Here is an 18,491-nt window from a genome sequence, read left to right as displayed (position 1 = left end):
TTCTTTATCGTATGAAGGTTTTGATTGGCAGCTTTTAAGCCTGGAAAAGTGACCAGCACCGCAGCTGGGAGGGTCAGGAGAGGCTCGTGGAGCTGCCTGGTCCTGTCCCACAGCACAGACAAGCGCAGACATTCCTGCATCCCATAGGATCCACAGTTTTAATGGAATGGCTTAAAGGGAGGGAGCAGCAACTCCCCCTTACGTCCCCCATGCACCAACATCAGCCAGTGCCTGAATTCCTGCTAATTACCAGAGCTCCTGCTAATTAAGTGCAAACTGTGGCCCCAAGTGTTTGCAAAGTTTCTATCCAGTGCCCTCATCCAAAGAGGAGCCTCCACAGATTGGCACTCTGTGACTTGGTCCTTCCCATCTGCCTTGCACAGGAATCTTGACCAACATGTTCCTGGAAGCCAACATCTGTATTCCAACCTGGAGAACAGGGGAGAAGAAGCCTTCATGCTGGATTTGTCAGCAAGACATAGACATCCTGGCTGCAATGTTCATGGCAAGAGACAAAAATTTTTAAAAAAGGAATAGCAAATATATTATATATATATATACATACATACATATATATATATATATATAAACAGGAAACAAAATGCATCCTTGCACTGCTGCTATATGCTGGAAACGAATAGCAAACAACACCACCAACAAACAAAGCCAACCCTCTGCAGATAAATTGAAGAATTTCCTGGATTGGTGATCAAATCAGATTTAAAAAGTCATAATAATAACAATAATCTCGGTAACAATACAATTAGCCACCATCTTGCATGTTACATGAAAGGACACACAATCATGAGTTCATTTGTTGCACACTGAATGGAAAGGAAAACTGCTTTGCAACAAAGCAAGTAAGCAAACTGAAGTAAAAAACCACAAGCAGAAGCAAAACCATTCCCCACCTCTGGAAAGAAGAGAGAAAAACATTCAAGTTATGACCTTAGAGTTATTTTCCAATTCACAAGTGTCGTTTCGCCCTTCTCCTCATTCTATGCTGGTTTTTTGCATTTTTTTGGGGGTTCTGTTAACTCTTCCCCTTCCCTTCCTTATCTTCTCTGTGCACTTGTCCAACCTCTTGTTCTCTGAAGGTATTTAGGAATGGGTTTCATTTCAAACAAAGCCAATGATATGTACATGGCTTCTCATCTCTAACGAGCAGCCTGTGGGGTTTCATATGGATGTGCATTTCAGTTCTGTATATTATTCTATATAACGGAGGGGGAGGGAGGGAACAATGCTGAAATAATTCAACAGCGCTGGTACAGACGATGCCGACATTTTTAAATTATTAACTCTTGGATTGACTGTGGTTGGTGTATTTGGAGATTCTTAGATCACACGTGGGACTCTGAGTCCTGCAAGAAGGGAATGGGGAAGGTTTCGGCTGCTGCTGGTTGGGGGGAAGGGGAGAGGGCGACAGGAATGTCCTGCCGGCTGATCTGCAGTGTGTGGTGGTGAGGAGGGGCAGCGGTCACCTGGAGGGGCAGGGAAGGCTCCAGCTCCGACAGCCATAAGCAGGATGGGCTCCCAGCCCCCCCAGAGCCACGGGATCAGCTGGGAGCAAGGTGGGAGCCGCAGGGCTCATGGCTCCCCTCCAGCCCGCAGAGCCGTGCCGGTGGGTGGGGTGGGTTTGCTTTGTTTCTGGATCCCAGAAATCCCAGGAGTTACTTGAGTTTTGTAGTAGGGTCGAAGGCAGAGGGGCTGTTTGTGCCCTGCCTCACCCACTACCCGGGGTGTGATGGCAAAGGGCTGGGGACAGCACTGGCAGGGCCATGGCAGTGCTCCCCCGACCTGCCTAGGGATGGGCAGCAGAGGGACCGTGCTGTGTCCATCCCTGCAGTGTCCCCAACATGCCAGGCTGCACGCGAGAGCCCAGGAAGGGTCAGTGGAGCTGCTCCCAGCTCGGCCTTCAGCCACAGGCTCCCTCCAGGGCTGCCTTTGGAAGGGGACCATGGGCCAAGCCCAGGGCCCTGTACACTGTGAACCAGGCAGTTCGGGTAGGCTCGGAACCAAAACCAGAAAGGAAAGGAAAGAAATGGGTTTCCTTCTCAGAATTGTCTCTAGCTCCTGCAGAAACAGAAGGGCCCATGATTCTGCACCATTTTGCCTTTAGTCTCTCACCCTTCACACAGACTGTGCCCAGGGACAGGAACGTTCTGCCAGCTCCTGCCAGGGCTCGCAGGATGCCCGAGCAGGAGCGCCCGAGCCGTGAGGATGCCGCGGGCAGACTCTGCTCCCACCCTCGCTGTCCCAGGAGGGGAGCTGCTCCTGGCAGCTGCTCACCAGTTGCTCACCAGTGCATCCCTGGGGAGTCTCTTCTCCTGGCAGAGAGGTTTCTCCTGCAGGCGTGGAAGGCAAGAGCATAGGGGCTGCTGCCAGTGCCAGCGCCGCTCCCCAGCTCCAGCCACGCGCCCTCAGAGAGCACAGCCCCAACCTAACAGCACTTAAGGCAGTAGCAAAGAGGCTCCTTTTCTCTTTTGTTTTCCCAGTGCACCCAAGCCAGCCATGCCCAGCAGTGGCGCTGCCAGGGGTGGTGAGGGCCAGGGTCTGGGGCCTGCCTGCCATGCTGGTGTTCACCAGTACATGGCACAATTCAGATTCGGGAGAGCCCACCTGGCTTGGGCACCTCCACAGCCCAGCCAAGGCCACCGCCACCCTCCAGACTTGCTTTGGCGCTGTGCACAGTGTGGGAAGCGAAGGTTCCTGTGGGAATGAGCAGCCTTTCAGAGTTAGGCTCCCTGTCTGTGCGCTTGGACTGCTGTGAGTTCCGTTTGCAGTGAGCAGCCCCTGGCTCCCCTGGCGTGTTCATGGGTGGCAGTGTCCAAAACATTTTTTTCTTTAAAATAAAAAGAGAAAAAAAAAAAAAAAAGGAAAGAAAAAAGCTCACTGCTTGTTCTCCTGGCGAGGTGTGGCTTTCTGCTGCTCAGCCCCAGCCTGCACATCACCGCGCTCTGTTTCAGATAGCTGGCCACTGCTTGTTTTCTTTCAGGGGCCTTTCTGTGGAAAGGGGTGGGAGACACGAGTGCCTGTTTTTACCCAATCCCACAAATTCATTCTGAACCTGGCCTGCGATTGCATGAGTAATAATAACGGTAACAATAATAATAATATTTATTTTTATTTGAGAAGCACCTTACCAACCAACTGCAACACTCTGTTGTTCCTTCACTAACTCTCCTTTTCTCTTCCCTTGTTCTCCCTCTCCCCCTTTGGTCATACTCCTTTTCAGTGCTCGGTGGTGTATGCGTGTGTGCTCACTGTTCTTGTATTCAATAAAAGTGAAATAAATGTGTTTGATGCTAAATCAGCCTGGGGCCTTGGTGGACTCTTTCCTACTGAGAGGATGGAGAAATGAAGGGGGAACCTTGGAATGAGGGGTACTGCACATGGAAATAGAGGGCTTTGTCTAAAGAGAAGATCATAGAAATCATGGAATCCCAGAATGGTTTGGGCTGGAAGGGAATATAAAGCTCATCCTGTTCCATCCCTTCTCTGGGCAGGGACACCTTCCACTGTCCCAGGCTGCTCCCAGCCCCAATGTCCAACCTGGCCTTGGACACTTCCTGAGATCCAGGGGCAGCCACAGCTGCTCTGGGCACCCTGTGCCAGGGCCTGCCCACCCTCCCAGGGAACCAATTCCTTCCCAATATCCCATCCATCCCTGCCCTCTGGCAGCAGGAAGTCATTCCCTGTGTCCTGTCCCTCCAGGCCCTTGTCCAAAATCCCTCTCCAGTTCTCCTGAAGCCCTTTAGGCCCTGGAAGTGGCTCTGAGGTCTCCCCAGAGCCTTCTCTTCTCCCAGCTGGGTGAACACCCCCAGCTCTCCCAGCCTGGCTCAGAGCGGAGAGGCTCCAGCTCTCGGAGTATCTCTGGTCTCTTCTGGACTCACTCCAACATCTCCACGTCCCTCCAGTGCTGCAGACCCCAGAGCTGGATGCAGTTCTGCAGGTGGGATCTCACCCCATCAAGGGCAGATGAAGATGCCAGGTTGGGAATTGCGGCTGGTGGAGCCGGGAGCGGCTTCATGTCGCAGGTGCTGAGCCTCGGACACAGCGTGGGCAGCGAAGGTGGTTGTGAGAATGCTCAGGATGCAGGGAGGTGGTGGGAACTGCCCCTCTCTGGGGACCCCGACTCTGTCTGTTGTCCTGGGAGGGAGGACGTGGTGCTGGGACAGTGTCTGTCCTGCTCAGGGCTCTGTGTGTCACGGTGAGGGTCCCCGTGTGTCTGTCCCGGGGGAGCTCTCGGTCCATCACTCCCAGGCAGGGCTCTTGTCCGCCTGTCCCGCTGCGGGGCTGGGAGCACGGGGGGCCCAGGGGAATGGCAGCCAGCTGGGGGGGAGGACTGGGGACCGGCTTTGGGGACAATGGGCCAGTGGGGAGCAGCCGCCAGCCATGGAAAGGCAAAAGGGAACAGCGCCGGGCTGGGGGCTGGGAGCGGGGAATGGCCGGGGGGGAAAAGGGACCGAGGCGGGGATGAGCGGGAGCAGAAAGCGAGCCGGGAGCAATCGCGGGGCAGTGCCCACTGTCCGCTGGGCACCGCCGCAGTGCCAGCCCGGGCAGCCCAGCCCGGACACCTCCCCACCGCGGGCGGGGCCGCGCGGCGCGGAGGCTCCTCCCGCCGCCGTGCCCGGAACCGCCGGCCCCGGATATCCGGGCAGGGCTGCTCGGTGCCCGCGGGTGGCTGGGGCCGTTCGGAGCGGCGCGGCCATGGCGGCCCTGCGGCAGGACCCCGAGCTGGCCCGGCAGCTCTTCTTCGAGGGCGCGGCCGTGGTGGTGCTGGACGTGCCCGAGGGCACCGAGTTCGGCATCGACTACAGCGCGTGGGCCGTGGGGCCGCGGTTCCGCGGCGTGAAGATGGTGCCGCCGGGGCTGCACTTCGTGCACTGCAGCGCGGCCGGCGCCGGCGGGCGGGACGCGGGGCCGCGCTCCGGCCGCTTCCTCAGCCTGCGGCGCCGCGAGGTGCGGGTGCTGCGCTGGGACCCCGCAGGCGAGGCCGTGCGGCCCGAGCCCCCCGAGCAGGGCGAGGCGCTGCGGGACAGCCTGCGGGAGCTGGACCCCTTCCTGGGGCCCTACCCCTACGAGACGCTGAAGAAGTGGGTGTCGCTGAGCAACTTCATCAGCGAGGCGGCGGCCGAGGAGCTGCAGCCCGAGAGCGGCCAGATCTGCGCCTTCGCCGAGGTGCTGCCCGAGGCGGCGGGGCGGCACACGCGGGACCGCGCCGGACAGCGCCGGCCGCCGCTGGGCGCCGAGTGCCGCAGCTACGCCGAGGGCCTGGCCCGGCTGCCCCGCATGCGGCCGCGGGCCGGCACCCAGATCCGCTTCTCCGAGCTGCCCCGGCAGGCCTTCCCCGACGGGGCCACCCCCGAGGAGATCACCCGGCACAGCATGGACCTGAGCTACGCCCTACAGCGCGTGATGGAGCAGCGCTACCCCGGCCGGCCGCTGGGCCTGCTCGGTGAGCACCGAGTCATTGCTGTGCAAAGCCACGGCTGCAGGGTGGAACCTGTGCCTGTTCCCGGGCGCGCCGCGGTGTCTCTTCAGTGCAGGACAGAAGTTTGTGGAGTTTTTAGCCGTAGGGGCTGTTCCCATTGCCTGGAGGAGACTGAGGCCAGATCTCCTCGGGGGCTGCAGCTCCTCCCGAGGGGCAACTGCGATCTCTGTTCTGTGGGAGCAGGGAGAGCACCCGAGGGAACAGCTGGAGCTGTCAGGGAAGATTTAGGGTGGATATCAGGAAAAAGTTCTTCCCCCAGAGGCTGCTGGGCACTGCCCAGGCTCTGCAGGGAATGGGCACGGCCCCGAGGCTGCCAGAGCTCCAGGAGCGTTCGGACAGCGCTGCCAGGGATGCCCAGGGTGGGGTTGTTGGGGTGTCTGTGCAGGGTCAGGGGTTGCACTGGATGATCCTGCGGGTCCCTCGCAGCTCAGCATATTCTGTAATTCTGTTCCCATGACTCTGGTGTGAAGGCATGGTGCTGCAGCCCAGATTGCCCCAGATTAAGCCAAAAGCAGCAGTCACGGTTGGCCCTGTGTCTGGCACTTTACCTGCTAAGTGAACCTCTTGTGGACAGATCTTACAGAGTCCTGGGTGCATCAGGTGGGGATGGACACCCCTAGACCCTTGTTCCTGTTTGGCTGGGGAGGGGTCTGGGCCTCCCAGCTGGTGGTTCTTGGTGCAGTGACCGGTCCTTCCCTGGCGCAGCTCTGTGTGTGCTCCATGTGCTGCTGGTGATAGTGGCAGTGTCCGGCTGTGCCACCCCTGCTGTGGGCACGCCAGACCTCCCGGAGCTCAACTACTCTCCAGCCTATTTTACAGCCTGTGATACAAATAAATACTGCATCTGTGGAAGTCCTGGAGTAGGGTTTTGTTTTGTTGCAGGATGGAGGGAGAAGCCCTCCCAGCTTCCCAGCTGGAACCCAGGTTGGGAATAAGCCTTTGTTTGTCCCTTTTTCCATTTTTTGTACATTAACATTATACAATTTATTATTTTTCAAAATTATCAAAGACAACTTTAGGATGCAAAGAGAACAGATTACCTTAGGGAAAGGTAGCAAAGCAGTCGATGCCAAGCATCCACTGCGATGAACCCCGGCTCTTAGTTCAACAAGGCAAACACACTTGTTGATGCATTGCTGACCTCTCCCAGAATTCCAGGACAGTGGCATTTGCAGTCCCATGTGACTCTGGACACTCAGCACAGGCAGGCTGAACACTCACAGGATAACAGCAGGCTCTGGCTTGATGTTTGGCTCTGTGGTTTGGTGTTTGCTGTCTGTAAAGTCTCTCCAGTGCTGATAATCACAGTCACAGGTGACCTGCCCCATTCTGCTTTGCTTTGCTCCAGCTGGAGAGCAGCACAGGGTCAGTGTTTGGAATATGAATGCACTTTGCAAAAGCCAAACCAGGGGTTGTACATCATATGCAGAGCTTTGGGGAGGACACGTTCCCAGGATATCTGTTTAGTCTTACGTGCTTTGTTTTGTTTCCCTTCTCTGAACCCACACAGCTGAGCTGCAGTTTGCCTTCATCTGCTTCCTGATTGGGAACGTCTATGATGCCTTTGAGCACTGGAAAAGACTCCTGAACATCCTGTGCCGTTCTGAGGAGGCCATAGGGAAGTACCAAGACCTTTACATCAACCTCATTTCCGTGCTGTATCACCAGCTCAATGAAATCCCAGCAGATTTTTTTGTGGACATTGTCTCCCAGGACAACTTTTTAACCAGCACCTTACAGGTACCTTTGTGGCTGTTCCCTGAGAAGTGGGAGTGGCAGGGAGGGCATAAGGGGCATCAGATTAGGGAAGAAGCTGCCAAAGGAGTTAAGTTTTGTGGGAGATGGGAGCCTGCCTTAGCACTCAGGGATTTTCTTTCACTTTTTTCCTCTGTTATTCAGCAAGAAGTTCAGCCCAACAGCTACAAGAGAGGCAGGGCAAGTGCAATGTGATTTCTGTTTAATTTTTTCCAAAATGCCATTCTTGCTTAAAAACAAAAATCAACACAAAAGGCTTTGGCATAAAGGACTGATGATGCTGATTTTTGGGCAGCTGGAATGGTTTGCTCAGTGTGCAGGGAAGCTGCAGCAGAACATTATTGAGCTAAGGGCACTGATAGCATTTAAAAAGCTTTTCCATTCCTTAGCACAGCTGAGGATTTCCTGTAGTCAGGTTCTTATCCAGAGGGAATTTATGGTTATTCCAAAATGCAGAAGATGCTCCTTCTGCTGAGATGGGGGGGGCAGGTCTGTAGCTCAGCCCCAGTGAAACCAGTTACTCCCACTGATGGTGACCGTGCTGGCAGTGCAGCAAACTGTCTTAGTTTACCAAAAAAAGCCCAAAGCAGGCACACTGGTGAAGATGAGCAGTGGGAACCAGCCCTGCAGGAAGCTGTGGGCAGTTGTGCTACAGGTGCTGTCAGAGTTTGGTGCCCTCTCCTTTCCCAGGGAGCAGTTCCATTCCTCTCCTTGTTAACCCCAAGTTCTTGCTGTAGTTTTGGGGAGGGTGGAGGTGTTTGGGTGTAATTGCTGGGTAAAATGTTTGGGGAGGCATTGCTTCAATTGGGATTCTTACAAGTCTTGTAGGGGTTTTAGTTTATATTTTATTTCTGTTGGTAGATATTTTTCCATCCCACTACAGGACTGGACAGCCCAGCTCTGTTTGCAGCACTCTCAGAGCAGTGCTGTCAGTTCACAGCAGTACCCAGAATATGGCAATCAGCCATTCTTTCCCCCTGAGGGGAATTTGAGGAACCTTTATTGCTGGTTTTGGCTGCCTAAGTCTTGTCCACCCCTGGGCTCCATCAGTCTGTGTCTTACTCCCTCAGCAGGAGTTGTGCTGGTGTCAGGATCACCCTCAAGCCCTGGCAGGGGTCACCACATTCCCAGTGACAAAGAAAAGCCTTGCAGACTGAGCCCTTCCTCAGTCAGAGCTCTCCATTTCTCTGCTCCCATGGGATTTCCCTGCAGTAGTGCCAGGGAAGCTCTAGGCCTTTCCTTACCCCTATCTTTACATGCAGACATCAGAATTCTCTGCCTCAGCTGGCCGTGGGCAGATTCTCAGAGCTGTGGGGGAGGGCATTGTCTGTGCAGCTTCTGCTCAGCTCTGGAAGCAGCAACTTTATTTTTGGAGTTTGATCCAAGGCAAGAAGAGCAGAGCACCATCACCAGTGACTGTGCAGCACTACCAGTGCTTAAAGAAAAAAAAAACCTTGGTAAAATAACTAATTTGATGTGCAGTTCATTGAGAAGAAGTGGGAACTATAATCTTCTAATCCATTTTTCCTTACCAGCAGCATTGCTGTGTAAGAGCTCTGTTAGAAAGAGGCAGTTTTCCAGTAGAGTGAGCAAGGAAAACGCAAATGTTCATCCACAAAGCAACGGACTTTGCTGCTCAGTGTCAGTGTTTTACCCAGCTTTCAGTAGGTCTCTCCCAAATAAGAGGCTGCCTTTTCCCCAGAGGAGGTTTCTTTTTATGGAAATTAGTTCTGGATCACAAGTTCAGGAGGAGCAGAATCAGGCTGATCAGAGCTGGGCTCTGGGGCTGGGTGCCGTTACTCACACAGATGCTTTCCCTCTGAGGTGCCAGCAGAAGCTGTGGATCTGGGACACGTTAATAGGTTTGTGTTTGGGGGATGGAAGGCAGGGGTTCCTCCAGACTTCAGCACCCTGTGCACAAGGGAATGGCTGTGCTGGGGATAACCAGGCTTTTTCCAGACAGCTCCCATCTCTCTCTTACATTCAAGACCTTTTCATCAAGTTTCGTCTATATCCTAAAGACTTGATAATACCATATTAAAAAATGCTTTGGGAGATCTCTACCCATGGAAACAAAGGGTGCAGTTATCTACTGGCCTTTTGGACACTTGCTGGAAATTGGCTACTTGTATTTTAATTTTTTAAAATTCCTTCTGCCAAGACATTTTCCTTAGCTCATACTTTGGCACATTTCAGAATTCCACAGTACAAATTCAGTTACCAATACACTCCTGCTTCAGTCAAAGTTCTTACCTGAGTGCAGACATTTCTGGTGCTGACTCAGTGGTGTGAAGGCACAGGATGGGTTTAGGCTGTGAGGTGAGTGGTGTGGGCTTTGGTTGGGTCCCCCTAAAGCTGGAGTAGTCCCAGGGTGGTAGATCCTAACCTTGCTCTCTCCTGGTGCTCCCTGGTGTCTTTGTAGGGAGGAGATGTCCAGCTGGTGCCATGGCTGAGCTCTCCCTGACCTCTACTCGTTGTTTCAGGTGCTGTTCTCCTGCACGTGCAGCTCTGCTGTGGATGAGACTCTGAGGAAAAAGGCTGAAAAGTTCAAGGCTCACCTAACGAAGAAATTCAAATGGGACTTCGAGGCAGAGCCTGATGACTGTGCCCCTGTGGTGGTGGAGCTGCCTGAGGGTTTGCAGGTGGAATGAGACAAAGGCCCCTTTAGGAGCAAACAGCTTTTAAAATGACCCTTTCCTCCTCCAACCTTGCCAGCTTCTTAAGAGATGCTTCTGAAGCTGATCCTCTTTCTGCTGGAGAAGCAGATGTGGGAAACCCAGGAGGATGCTGAGCTTTGTGAGGAGACCAGACGTGTTGGAGGACTTTGAGTGTTGCCACGTGGCTGCTTCGGACACCTTGGGGTTTTCCCAGCCCTTCTGCAGCATCTCCTCACAGAACATAACACCACATTCAAAGTCACAGAATCATTAAAGCTTCAAAAGACCTTTCAATATCACAGAGTTCAGCCCTCAATCTAACACTGCCAAGATCCTCCTTTATTCAGCTGTCTTCTGCATCCCTACTCCCATCTCCTGCTGGGCTGGGGCTGATGCCCTGCCTGGAGAGCACCTGTGGTGTAGGGGTGCAAGCCCACCGAGTGGTTCTGAAGCTGTGGGGAGCTGTCTGAGGCTGTGGGGGGCTGTCTGAAGCTGTGGGGAGCTGTCTGAGGCTGTGGGGGGCTGTCTGAAGCTGTGGGGGGCTGTCTGAAGCTGTGGGGAGCTGTTCGAGGCTGTGGGGAGCTGTTCGAGGCTGTGGGGAGCTGTTCGAGGCTGTGGGGGCTGTCTGAGGCTGTGGGGGCTGTCTGAAGCTGTGGGGAGCTGTCTTCCTGTCGCAGCATGGCACTCCTCCCTTTTTTATTGGGAAGAGAAATGACACATTTTTCTCCACTGGCTTCCCCTGTAACTTCCACCACGTGCTGCCCGCTGCCAAGGCAGCAGCCAGACCACTTCTGCCGTTTTTGGGGTGGATCGGTGCCCATGATCCCGTGTGGCACAGGGAATCACTCCTGGTGTAGTTCAGCAGTTCAGGTTGGGTTTGTGCAGCTCCGAGGCAGCGATGCCTGCAGCCCTCGAGCAGCACCAATCTGTGTGGTGTCACATGTGAGCCCGGGGGCTCTTGCTCTTGTTCTCTAAAAGCAAACAAGGTGAAAGGGGGCAGGCAGGTGGGAAGGTGTGGAAAGCTTGGCAGTGCTGCGGTTTTAAATCTGGAGTCAGCTCAGGGTTAATTATTTTTTGAACCAGCAACTCTTCCTTGGGGCTTTCTCTTTTCCTGCTCAATGCTAAGTTGAATTTTTGTTCATTGTGTTATAAATAAAGTATATAATTCATGCTATTATGTATAAAACTGAAATGTAATAAGACCATGCAGAGACAGAGTTTCAAAATCCCTCCACCAGCCTGGCTGAGAGAAAAATTTCACAACACTAAAAGAAGTTCTCTCACAGATGTAATCAATAAGTGAGGATTCCACCTAGGTGGGGTTGGATCTTATCACCGGGACATTCACACCATGACACTTGATCACCACCTTCTGATATCTGCATCTGATAAGGAATCAGACATTCGGGGAACTAAAAATAACTGTTCCAGGAACCAGAGATGGCCCATCCATCATCAGAGATGGCCCACTCATCACCCAGGATGGACGATTCATCAGACCCAGAAAAGGCTTTGTGCAGCCCAACTCTGGGACAAGAAAACTTCATGAATATGCTAAAATTATGAGAAGAATAGAATTAATTCGGACTCTGCCCAAAAACTGTATAAGAAGGGACCAGCCAAAGCAGCAGTCGTGAACTTGGGAGGTCTGGTGCGATAGAGATCAGATCTGTGCGTGTTCACCCAGCTCCGACCCCGGGCTTGGAGCTGCTTTTCTCGATCGTGGCTTTTGAGACCAATATTTCAGTCGTATAATAAATGTTATTTCTTTATCAATTTTGATTGGGCAATTTTGTTTATCTTAATTGCTCTGTGTTTTGCTGCGGCAACTCTGCCTGTCTCTGTCCACTGTGCTTCAGTTCCAGTCTTCTTCCGTTTTTATTAGGTTTTCCTGGTGTTTGTTACTGTTGTACCCTTATCTTTCTCCAGAAATAACACAATAGAAATCCATTTGTGCCTCCAACAACTCCCAGGAGGGAGAGGTTTTCCAGGGTCTCTTAGACACACATCACCTTTGTTTGGAGCAATGTTTATATCTGCTACTGCCTTGGCAGCTGGGCATGGCCTGCACCAGCTGCTGCAGATGGACTGGCTGGCACCGAGCTCCTGGAATATGGAAAAAGATGGAATGGAGCTCCTTGATTCCTCTCTCTGAGAAAGGAAATAATTTACCCCTGTTACTGCTGGTAATTGTCAAACAGCCACAGAGCGGCATGTGGGGCAGCCCTGGCCCTGGCAAAGGGATGTGCTGTCTTTGGCCACTCCTTCCTGGTGTGCTCAGCTATTCCACAGCCACTCCTGAATCCTGCACCTCCTGTCCTGCTTTGCGCTGGGATTTGGGAGCCTGTCCCCTGGAGACAAGTGTGGTACAAACCAGGGTGGAGCTGGAGCAGGGACGGGGGATGCTGCAGGGAGCTTGGGCTGTGCTGGAGCCTGGGATTAATGCACAGGAGGCACTGACTGCGCAGGGGCCTCGTTAGGACAGTGCTAATGACGCAAGGCAGCCTCGATGCAAATGAACTCCAAATGGGTTAATCAATAGGAGGAAAAAATCCATGGAGCCGCTGCCTTGGGTGCCCTGGTCCCACTCCTGCCCTGCCCCTGTGTTCCCAAGGGAGGAGCTGCAGCAGGAATGTCCTGCATCCCGCAGGGTTGGCACCTTCCCCTTGCCATGGAGCTGAGCTGGGGCTCCAGCATCCTTGGCCACCGCAGCTCGAGGGGCTGCATGCACTGGGAACCAAAACCCTGAGCCACAGCTCCTGCCAGGCCTGCGGGCAGGCAGCTGTCAGTGATTGAACACGGACTTCGCCGGGTGCTTGCAAAGCCAAATTTTATTTCACAAGGCACATCTTTATATACTGTTACAAACCAACAGTTCAGCAGCTGCAGAACTTCAGTTCCTAAGGTTACAGGTTTTACATCTCCAGCGACCCCTGATTACAATCTCCTCGCCCAATCTCTTTGTTTCACTTCCTGCTCTTTGTCTTGCCTCTGCCAGATTCGGCCTGCCCATCTCTCCCCACAGCAGACAGAGCCATTCTCCGTGGTGACACTCTGAACCTCCACACCTCCCCCTTTCCTCTTCAGCAATTAAAACCTGCAAAAATTCTATGTCTGTGTGGGTCTAACGTGAAGGGGGAGGTGAAACCATCGCTCCAGGGCCATCAAAGCTCGTGTTCGATGCTTTTGCATCCCCGTCTTCACATTGGTCACTCTCAGGTGGCGTTGGTCTTTTCTCTCCGTATGGGCAAATGTTCTTTGCAGGGATCCACTTAGGTCCTGTATCTGTGGAAATACAAGCATAACCTCTCCCCCATGTAATAAGAGGGAAAGGAGTACTTTGCCTGATTCCAAGTCCTTTACTAGGACTGGGGCTTTAATTTCAGTGGCTGCTGCACTCTGTCCAAAATGCCACATTATGGGCAGAGTTTTGCTATCTGAATAACAATTTAAAACATTAAAAACATGTAAGGCTTTGTATAATCTATCTTGTGATATTGCACTCCTCGTTCCCCCTCTCTGTTACCCCAATAAGCGTTTTAGTGTACTGTGAGCCCATTTTATGAGGGCTTGTCCTGTGGGGGAGTGAGGAATTCCTGTGATATGCTGTATTTCCCATGAGGCAAAAAAGGTAGCTAAAGAATAGGAAATGTACACAGGGCCATTATCTGTTTTAACTTCTTGTGGCACACCTAGAAAGGCAAAAGCAGCTAGGAAACGGTGTTGAGCATCCTTTGCCGCTTCCCTTGCATGGCAAGATGGAGATAGGGCTCCTGAAAATGTGTCCTGAAAAGTGGAGGAATGGATGTATTTTAAGCTACCAAATTCAGGAAAATGTGTAACATCTGTTTGCCACAATTGGAGGCTCTGCAAACCTTGAGGGTTAATTTCATGCAAGCTGGGGGTAAAATGATAGCGCTGGGAGCCAGGGCATGCAGCAATAATGTCTTTAGCTTGTTGATATGTGAGTGAAACGGATCGTAGCAGGGCAGGAGCATTTTGGTGGAAAAAGGAGTGGCTTAATTTGCTTGGGCAAACTGATTAGGTAACACCTCTATTGGCAATGTCAAAAGGTCTGCTTGTCAGTTACCTTCTGCAATAAAACCTGGGAGAGTTGTGTGTGAGCAAACGTGCATAAAACAAAGTAAGGATTTTTGGGGTTATCTAAAAGAAAAACAAGCTTCTGGAGACAGGAAAAAAGTAATGGGTTAGTAATTTCTTGCAAAACTGCAGATTCGGCTCTTTCAACAATTCCTGCAACACAAAAGGAACCTGTGATAAGATTAAAGGCAGTATCCCACCACTCAAAAGCACGCACAACAGCTGCCAGTTCTGCAATTTGAGGGAAACTTGACACCATAGCAACAGCTGATGTCTACTGATGGGTGTCTAAGTCCATCCACAGAAGCACAGATTTATGTGGTAGTCCTGACCCATCAGTAGACTGTTAGGGCTTGCAGAGGAACTTCAGACAGCTTTGGTGTGGCTAATAAGTTGAATGAAACAATCAGCAAGCGGTGTGCATGCAGATGTGAAGTAAGCTGACCTGTAAAATCACATAAAGCTATTTGTAAAGCACCTGAGTTTTGTAGTAACCACTGCAAGTAAGGTGAAATCACAGGCAAACATATCTGCATAAAACCTTGTCCTGCTAGAGCGAAAAGGCGGTTCCGCACTCTGATAATTAACATGGCAAACATTTCATGCTGTGTGGTAATAGTTTTTGTCATTTGATGTGGTAAAAAGACCCATTCAATAATTAGCAGAGGATCTGGTGCAGAAGGATCCCATTGGTAAATTAAGGCATATGGCTGTTTTGCTGGATTCAAAAGGATTAGGCAAAAAGGTAGTTCTGTGTCATATCAAGATGCTTGCCTTTTCTGCAAAGCCTCAGTGACCTTCTGCAGGGCCTCAGCGGCCTCTTGTGTCACTGTGCGGGGTGACAACAAATTAGAATCTCCTTTCAACAAGGCAAAAAGAGGGGTAAGTTCTACATGTGAAATACCTCATAGAGGACGTGCGCAATTGATAGTCCCGAGTAATTTTTGTGCATCATGAAGTGTAGAAATTTTTGTCTGCAATTTCAAGGCTTGAGGATGAATGGTCTGGAACTTGATGCACCAGCCCAAATATTGCCAAGGGGGATGCTTTTGAATTTTTTCTGGGGATATACACAGTCCCGCTTTGTTTACAGCATCTGTGGTACGGGCTGGGGCTTTCTCCATGAGTTGATGGCTTTCAGCTGCAATTAAAAGATCATCCGTGTAATGGTAAGTTAACGCGTCTGGTACTTATCGACGTACTGGACTCAAAACGTGCTACAAATTGCTGAAAAATAGTTGGGCTATAGTTGGAGTCTTTTCCACATATCACAGGGTCAGTTGGAGAAAGCGCAGTGTCAGCTGCCAGCCCCTCCATGGAAGGGGAACCGCTTCCAGCAGCAGCTTTCTCTTTGTTAGTTTTTTCTGGGCTTTAATTCCATTATCGCCCTCCAGGCAGGCAGCATTTGAGCGGCCACCTCATCTCCTCTTGTAGTGTGGTCCCATAATATATCTCCCATCTCATCCCACACCTGTGACGTAAAGGCGCTGCTCGGGCTTAGTGCAGGCACTTTAGTGATATGCGGAAAAGACTCCACTACTGGAATAAGTAGTAAAGCAGGAATGTTTATTCCAGCACTGGGACACATGGGGGATAGCTCCTCCAAAACCATGTGTGCTGACAGCTGCATTCAGCTTGGTATTTATCGGGTTACAAGCTCCATATTCATTGAGTTTCCCAGTACGCCTATACATATTCATCACCTAGCTCCCCCTAGCCTCGCCTCCTATTACAATGAGCCCAAAAGTCATTTACATCCGCGTTGCGCTTGCGCAGTGTCGTCTGGTAGTTGTGGGCAGGAGTCTCTGGGACAAAATAAAGGGTCTTCCTGCTTCTGAACTTTTCACCTTGCTTCCCTGCACATGCTCTTTATGTTCCTGGCCCAAGTCCAAACTTCAAGGCTGGTTTAAGTTAGTTTTGGGTTCAAAAACAGGATCTTTGGTCGAGATTCCTTCCCATTATCAATAGTCTTCTATCTTCTCATCCTGCTTTGGTAGGCACAATAAGTGTTGAGCAAGCTGATGCATTGTTTTTAACAAACAGCTTCTTAGCAAATCACTTAACCTCTGCTTCCCCCTCCTCCCCCTGATTCATTAGAAGCCGCCCAACGCAGCATCATTTTAAGGGATTGGGACGGTACAGACTTTCCATGTTTTTAAAGTAAACAAAACATGAGTTCAAAAACATGGCTGTCCGATGAGGACTGTCCAGCCCCATGTCGTCCTCCGTAGCTCACCTACAATTTGCAGGGATTATCGCTGGCCAGGTTTCTCGCTTCTCTCAGCAGCACTCCAAGTCCCGCGGGGCTCACCGATGGATGTGCAGATCGGCGTGTAATGAACTCCTCACGCGGGGCACCATCTGTTGGTTATTGAACACGGACTTCACCGGGTGCTTGCAAAGACAAATTTTATTGTACAAGGCACATCTTTATATGCTGTTACAAACCAACAGTTCAGCAGCTGCAGAACTTCCGTTTCTAAGGTTACAGGTTTTACATCTCCAACGACCCCCGATTACAATCTCCTCGTCCAATCTCCCATTAACTCTCCTGCTTGTTGTTTCGCCTCCTGCTCTTTGTCTTGTCTCTCCCAAGGCCCCACGCCAGACAGAGCCATTCTCCGTGGCAACACTCTGACCCCCCCCCAAGTGCCAGGGAGAAGGAACTGAGGCTCCCTTCCCTTGGCTCCATCCCAGGGCTGCCGGTGGTGCCTCCCGTGTCCTGCATGGATCAAACTGGGAATGTTTAACAGGAGTGCTGAGATGTCTCCCAGCCTTCAGATCCCTGAAGCCATAACCCTGGAAGGTTTCCTCCCTCAATGAGGGAGCTGCAGCTCTTTCACAGGGGCCAGGCAAGGCTGACCTGGAAGGAGGGAGGTGCCAGCAATCGGGAATGCCCCTGCGGTGCCCCTCTGCAATTTGCTCACTGTGACTGCCTGGAAAAATTATGTCTCTTCCCATCACAGCCATTAAATAATTCAAGAAATCAGCTGGTATTTGTAAAGGAGGGATGGTGAAGAGTGGGGAGATAAGGGGAGGGAGCCTGGAGCCCCTCAAACCCCCTGGGCTGGAGGCTGGGGGGCACTGGTTGCCTGTGGCATGTGCGGGGCTCCCCAAAATGGGACATAGTTCTATACTAAAGGTTTCAGCATTTTTAGTGGGTTTTCCTCCTCCAAGGGCAGGTTTAACCACATTTGTTGGTTTTTAAAAGCAAAAGCTGTTTCTCATCCCTGGCTGTGGCGGCTGTGCCTGCACACATTTGGGGGAGGGCAGCAGAAAATGAATCCCTGTGATTTTTACAGTAAATACATTACAGTAAATACAAAAGCAAGTTTCAAGCTTCTAAATAAATAAATTAAATAAAAGGAAATCGCCGTTGGTTTTTATTCAAAAATCCTTGATTCCTCCCTCAGCTGAGGAGCAGCTGGAAGTGCAAGGAAGAGCCTGGAGCACCCTGGAAAGCTTAACTTGGGCATAGCTGTGGGCACAGGGGAGGCTGAAGAGGTTTGGAAAAGAGGTATGTCAAGGATATTATTCTTGAAAAGCTGGGTTTGGAAAAGACATCCCTTCCCAGCAGACGTGGATTTGTGGAGGTTTCAGATGATGCACGAAACAAGAGCTGTTTCTTTTGACTGGACAGAATTGGGAATTCTTTTTGCACTTGAGCAAGTGAAAAGGTGGTCATGTCTATTGGGAAAGGATCTCCAGGGGACAGGAATTTCCTTGAGAGTCTGACCTCTTTCATCCTGTGAAGATTTTTTTTTCTCTTTTTTTTTTTTTAATGGAGTTAGCTTTGCTTAAACAAAGGCATGTAGTGACAGGACAAGAGGGATGGCTTCCCACTGCCAGAGGGCAGGGATGGATGGGATATTGGGAAGGAATTGTTCCCTGGGAGGGTGGGCAGGCCCTGGCACAGGGTGCCCAGAGAAGCTGTGGCTGCCCCTGGGTCCCTGGAAGTGTCCAAGGCCAGGCTGGACGGGACTTGGAGGAACCTGGGATAGTGGAAGGTGTCCCTGCCTGTGGTAGGGGGTGGGATGGGATGAGCTTTAAGGTCTCTTCCAACCCAAACCATTCTGGGATTCTAAACAGTGGGAATTCCCAGTAACTGCTTTTCAGGAGTTGGGTGCCCCAGACCAGCCAGGACAGGAGTTCCCTGTGGGACTCTGCCCTTGCTGTGCTCATCCCTTCCCTGGCCTGGCTAGAAGCTCGTGGGTTAAAGGTTCCAGGAGTAGCCCTGTTAATGGTGGAGTTCTTACTGCTTCCCCAAAAACATCTTTCCTTGTGTTCTGGTACAGAGGGGCTGCTTGTTCTGCCTTTTTGGGGAGGGTTCCCACGAGGAGCATCCAACAGCAAATCCAGCATTGCTGTTAAAATTTGGTCAGATGGAACAAATGCTCCCTGCAGAGAGGGAAAGCTGCTGCTGTGCAGAGCCGGGCTGGCAGAGCAGGAGAGGGACCTCTGGGTGGCTCCATCCTCACAGG

At 51.7% G+C, this 18,491-nt stretch overlaps 2 protein-coding genes across 7 annotated transcripts in view; both read left to right on the top strand.

Annotated features, from left to right (window-relative positions):
- The window catches only part of EPB41L1 (erythrocyte membrane protein band 4.1 like 1), a 64,510-nt gene extending 61,197 nt beyond the window's left edge, over positions 1-3,313 (top strand). For all 4 annotated transcript variants that reach the window (XM_069033879.1, XM_069033878.1, XM_069033877.1 and 1 more), the window contains one exon: positions 384-3,313. In XM_069033879.1, the coding sequence (XP_068889980.1) occupies positions 384-392 (9 nt within the window). In that variant the 3' untranslated portion in view covers positions 393-3,313. The remainder of the gene's footprint in view (positions 1-383) is intronic.
- Positions 3,314-4,662: 1,349 nt separating this feature from the next.
- On the top strand, positions 4,663-11,679 carry AAR2 (AAR2 splicing factor). 3 transcript variants are annotated; one of them, XR_011156084.1, is made up of 4 exons: positions 4,663-5,461; positions 7,008-7,237; positions 9,736-10,480; positions 10,540-11,679. XR_011156084.1 is itself a non-coding variant. In XM_069034322.1 (3 exons), exons 1-3 carry the CDS (start codon positions 4,714-4,716, stop codon positions 9,901-9,903), a joined length of 1,146 nt encoding a protein of 381 aa, XP_068890423.1. In that variant the 5' UTR covers positions 4,663-4,713; the 3' UTR covers positions 9,904-11,679. The 3 variants fall into 3 exon arrangements, 1 of the variants encoding a protein (XP_068890423.1); XR_011156083.1 differs by having other exon boundaries at positions 9,736-10,500; XM_069034322.1 differs by having other exon boundaries at positions 9,736-11,679.
- The last annotated feature ends 6,812 nt before the right edge of the window (positions 11,680-18,491 follow it).

The sequence above is a fragment of the Aphelocoma coerulescens genome, chromosome 20, assembly GCF_041296385.1.
Source record: "Aphelocoma coerulescens isolate FSJ_1873_10779 chromosome 20, UR_Acoe_1.0, whole genome shotgun sequence".
Classification (NCBI taxonomy): domain Eukaryota; kingdom Metazoa; phylum Chordata; class Aves; order Passeriformes; family Corvidae; genus Aphelocoma; species Aphelocoma coerulescens.
This window is presented reverse-complemented; position numbering and strand designations above follow the sequence as displayed.

Coding starts and splice junctions, on each gene's coding strand:
- AAR2 (XM_069034322.1), top strand. CDS start 4,714: ATGGCGGCCCTGCGGCAGGACCCCGAGCTGGCCCGGCAGCTCTTCTTC. Junction 5,462..7,007: donor CCGGCCGCTGGGCCTGCTCG/GTGAGCACCGAG, acceptor GAACCCACACAG/CTGAGCTGCAGTTTGCCTTC. Junction 7,238..9,735: donor TTTTAACCAGCACCTTACAG/GTACCTTTGTGG, acceptor TCGTTGTTTCAG/GTGCTGTTCTCCTGCACGTG.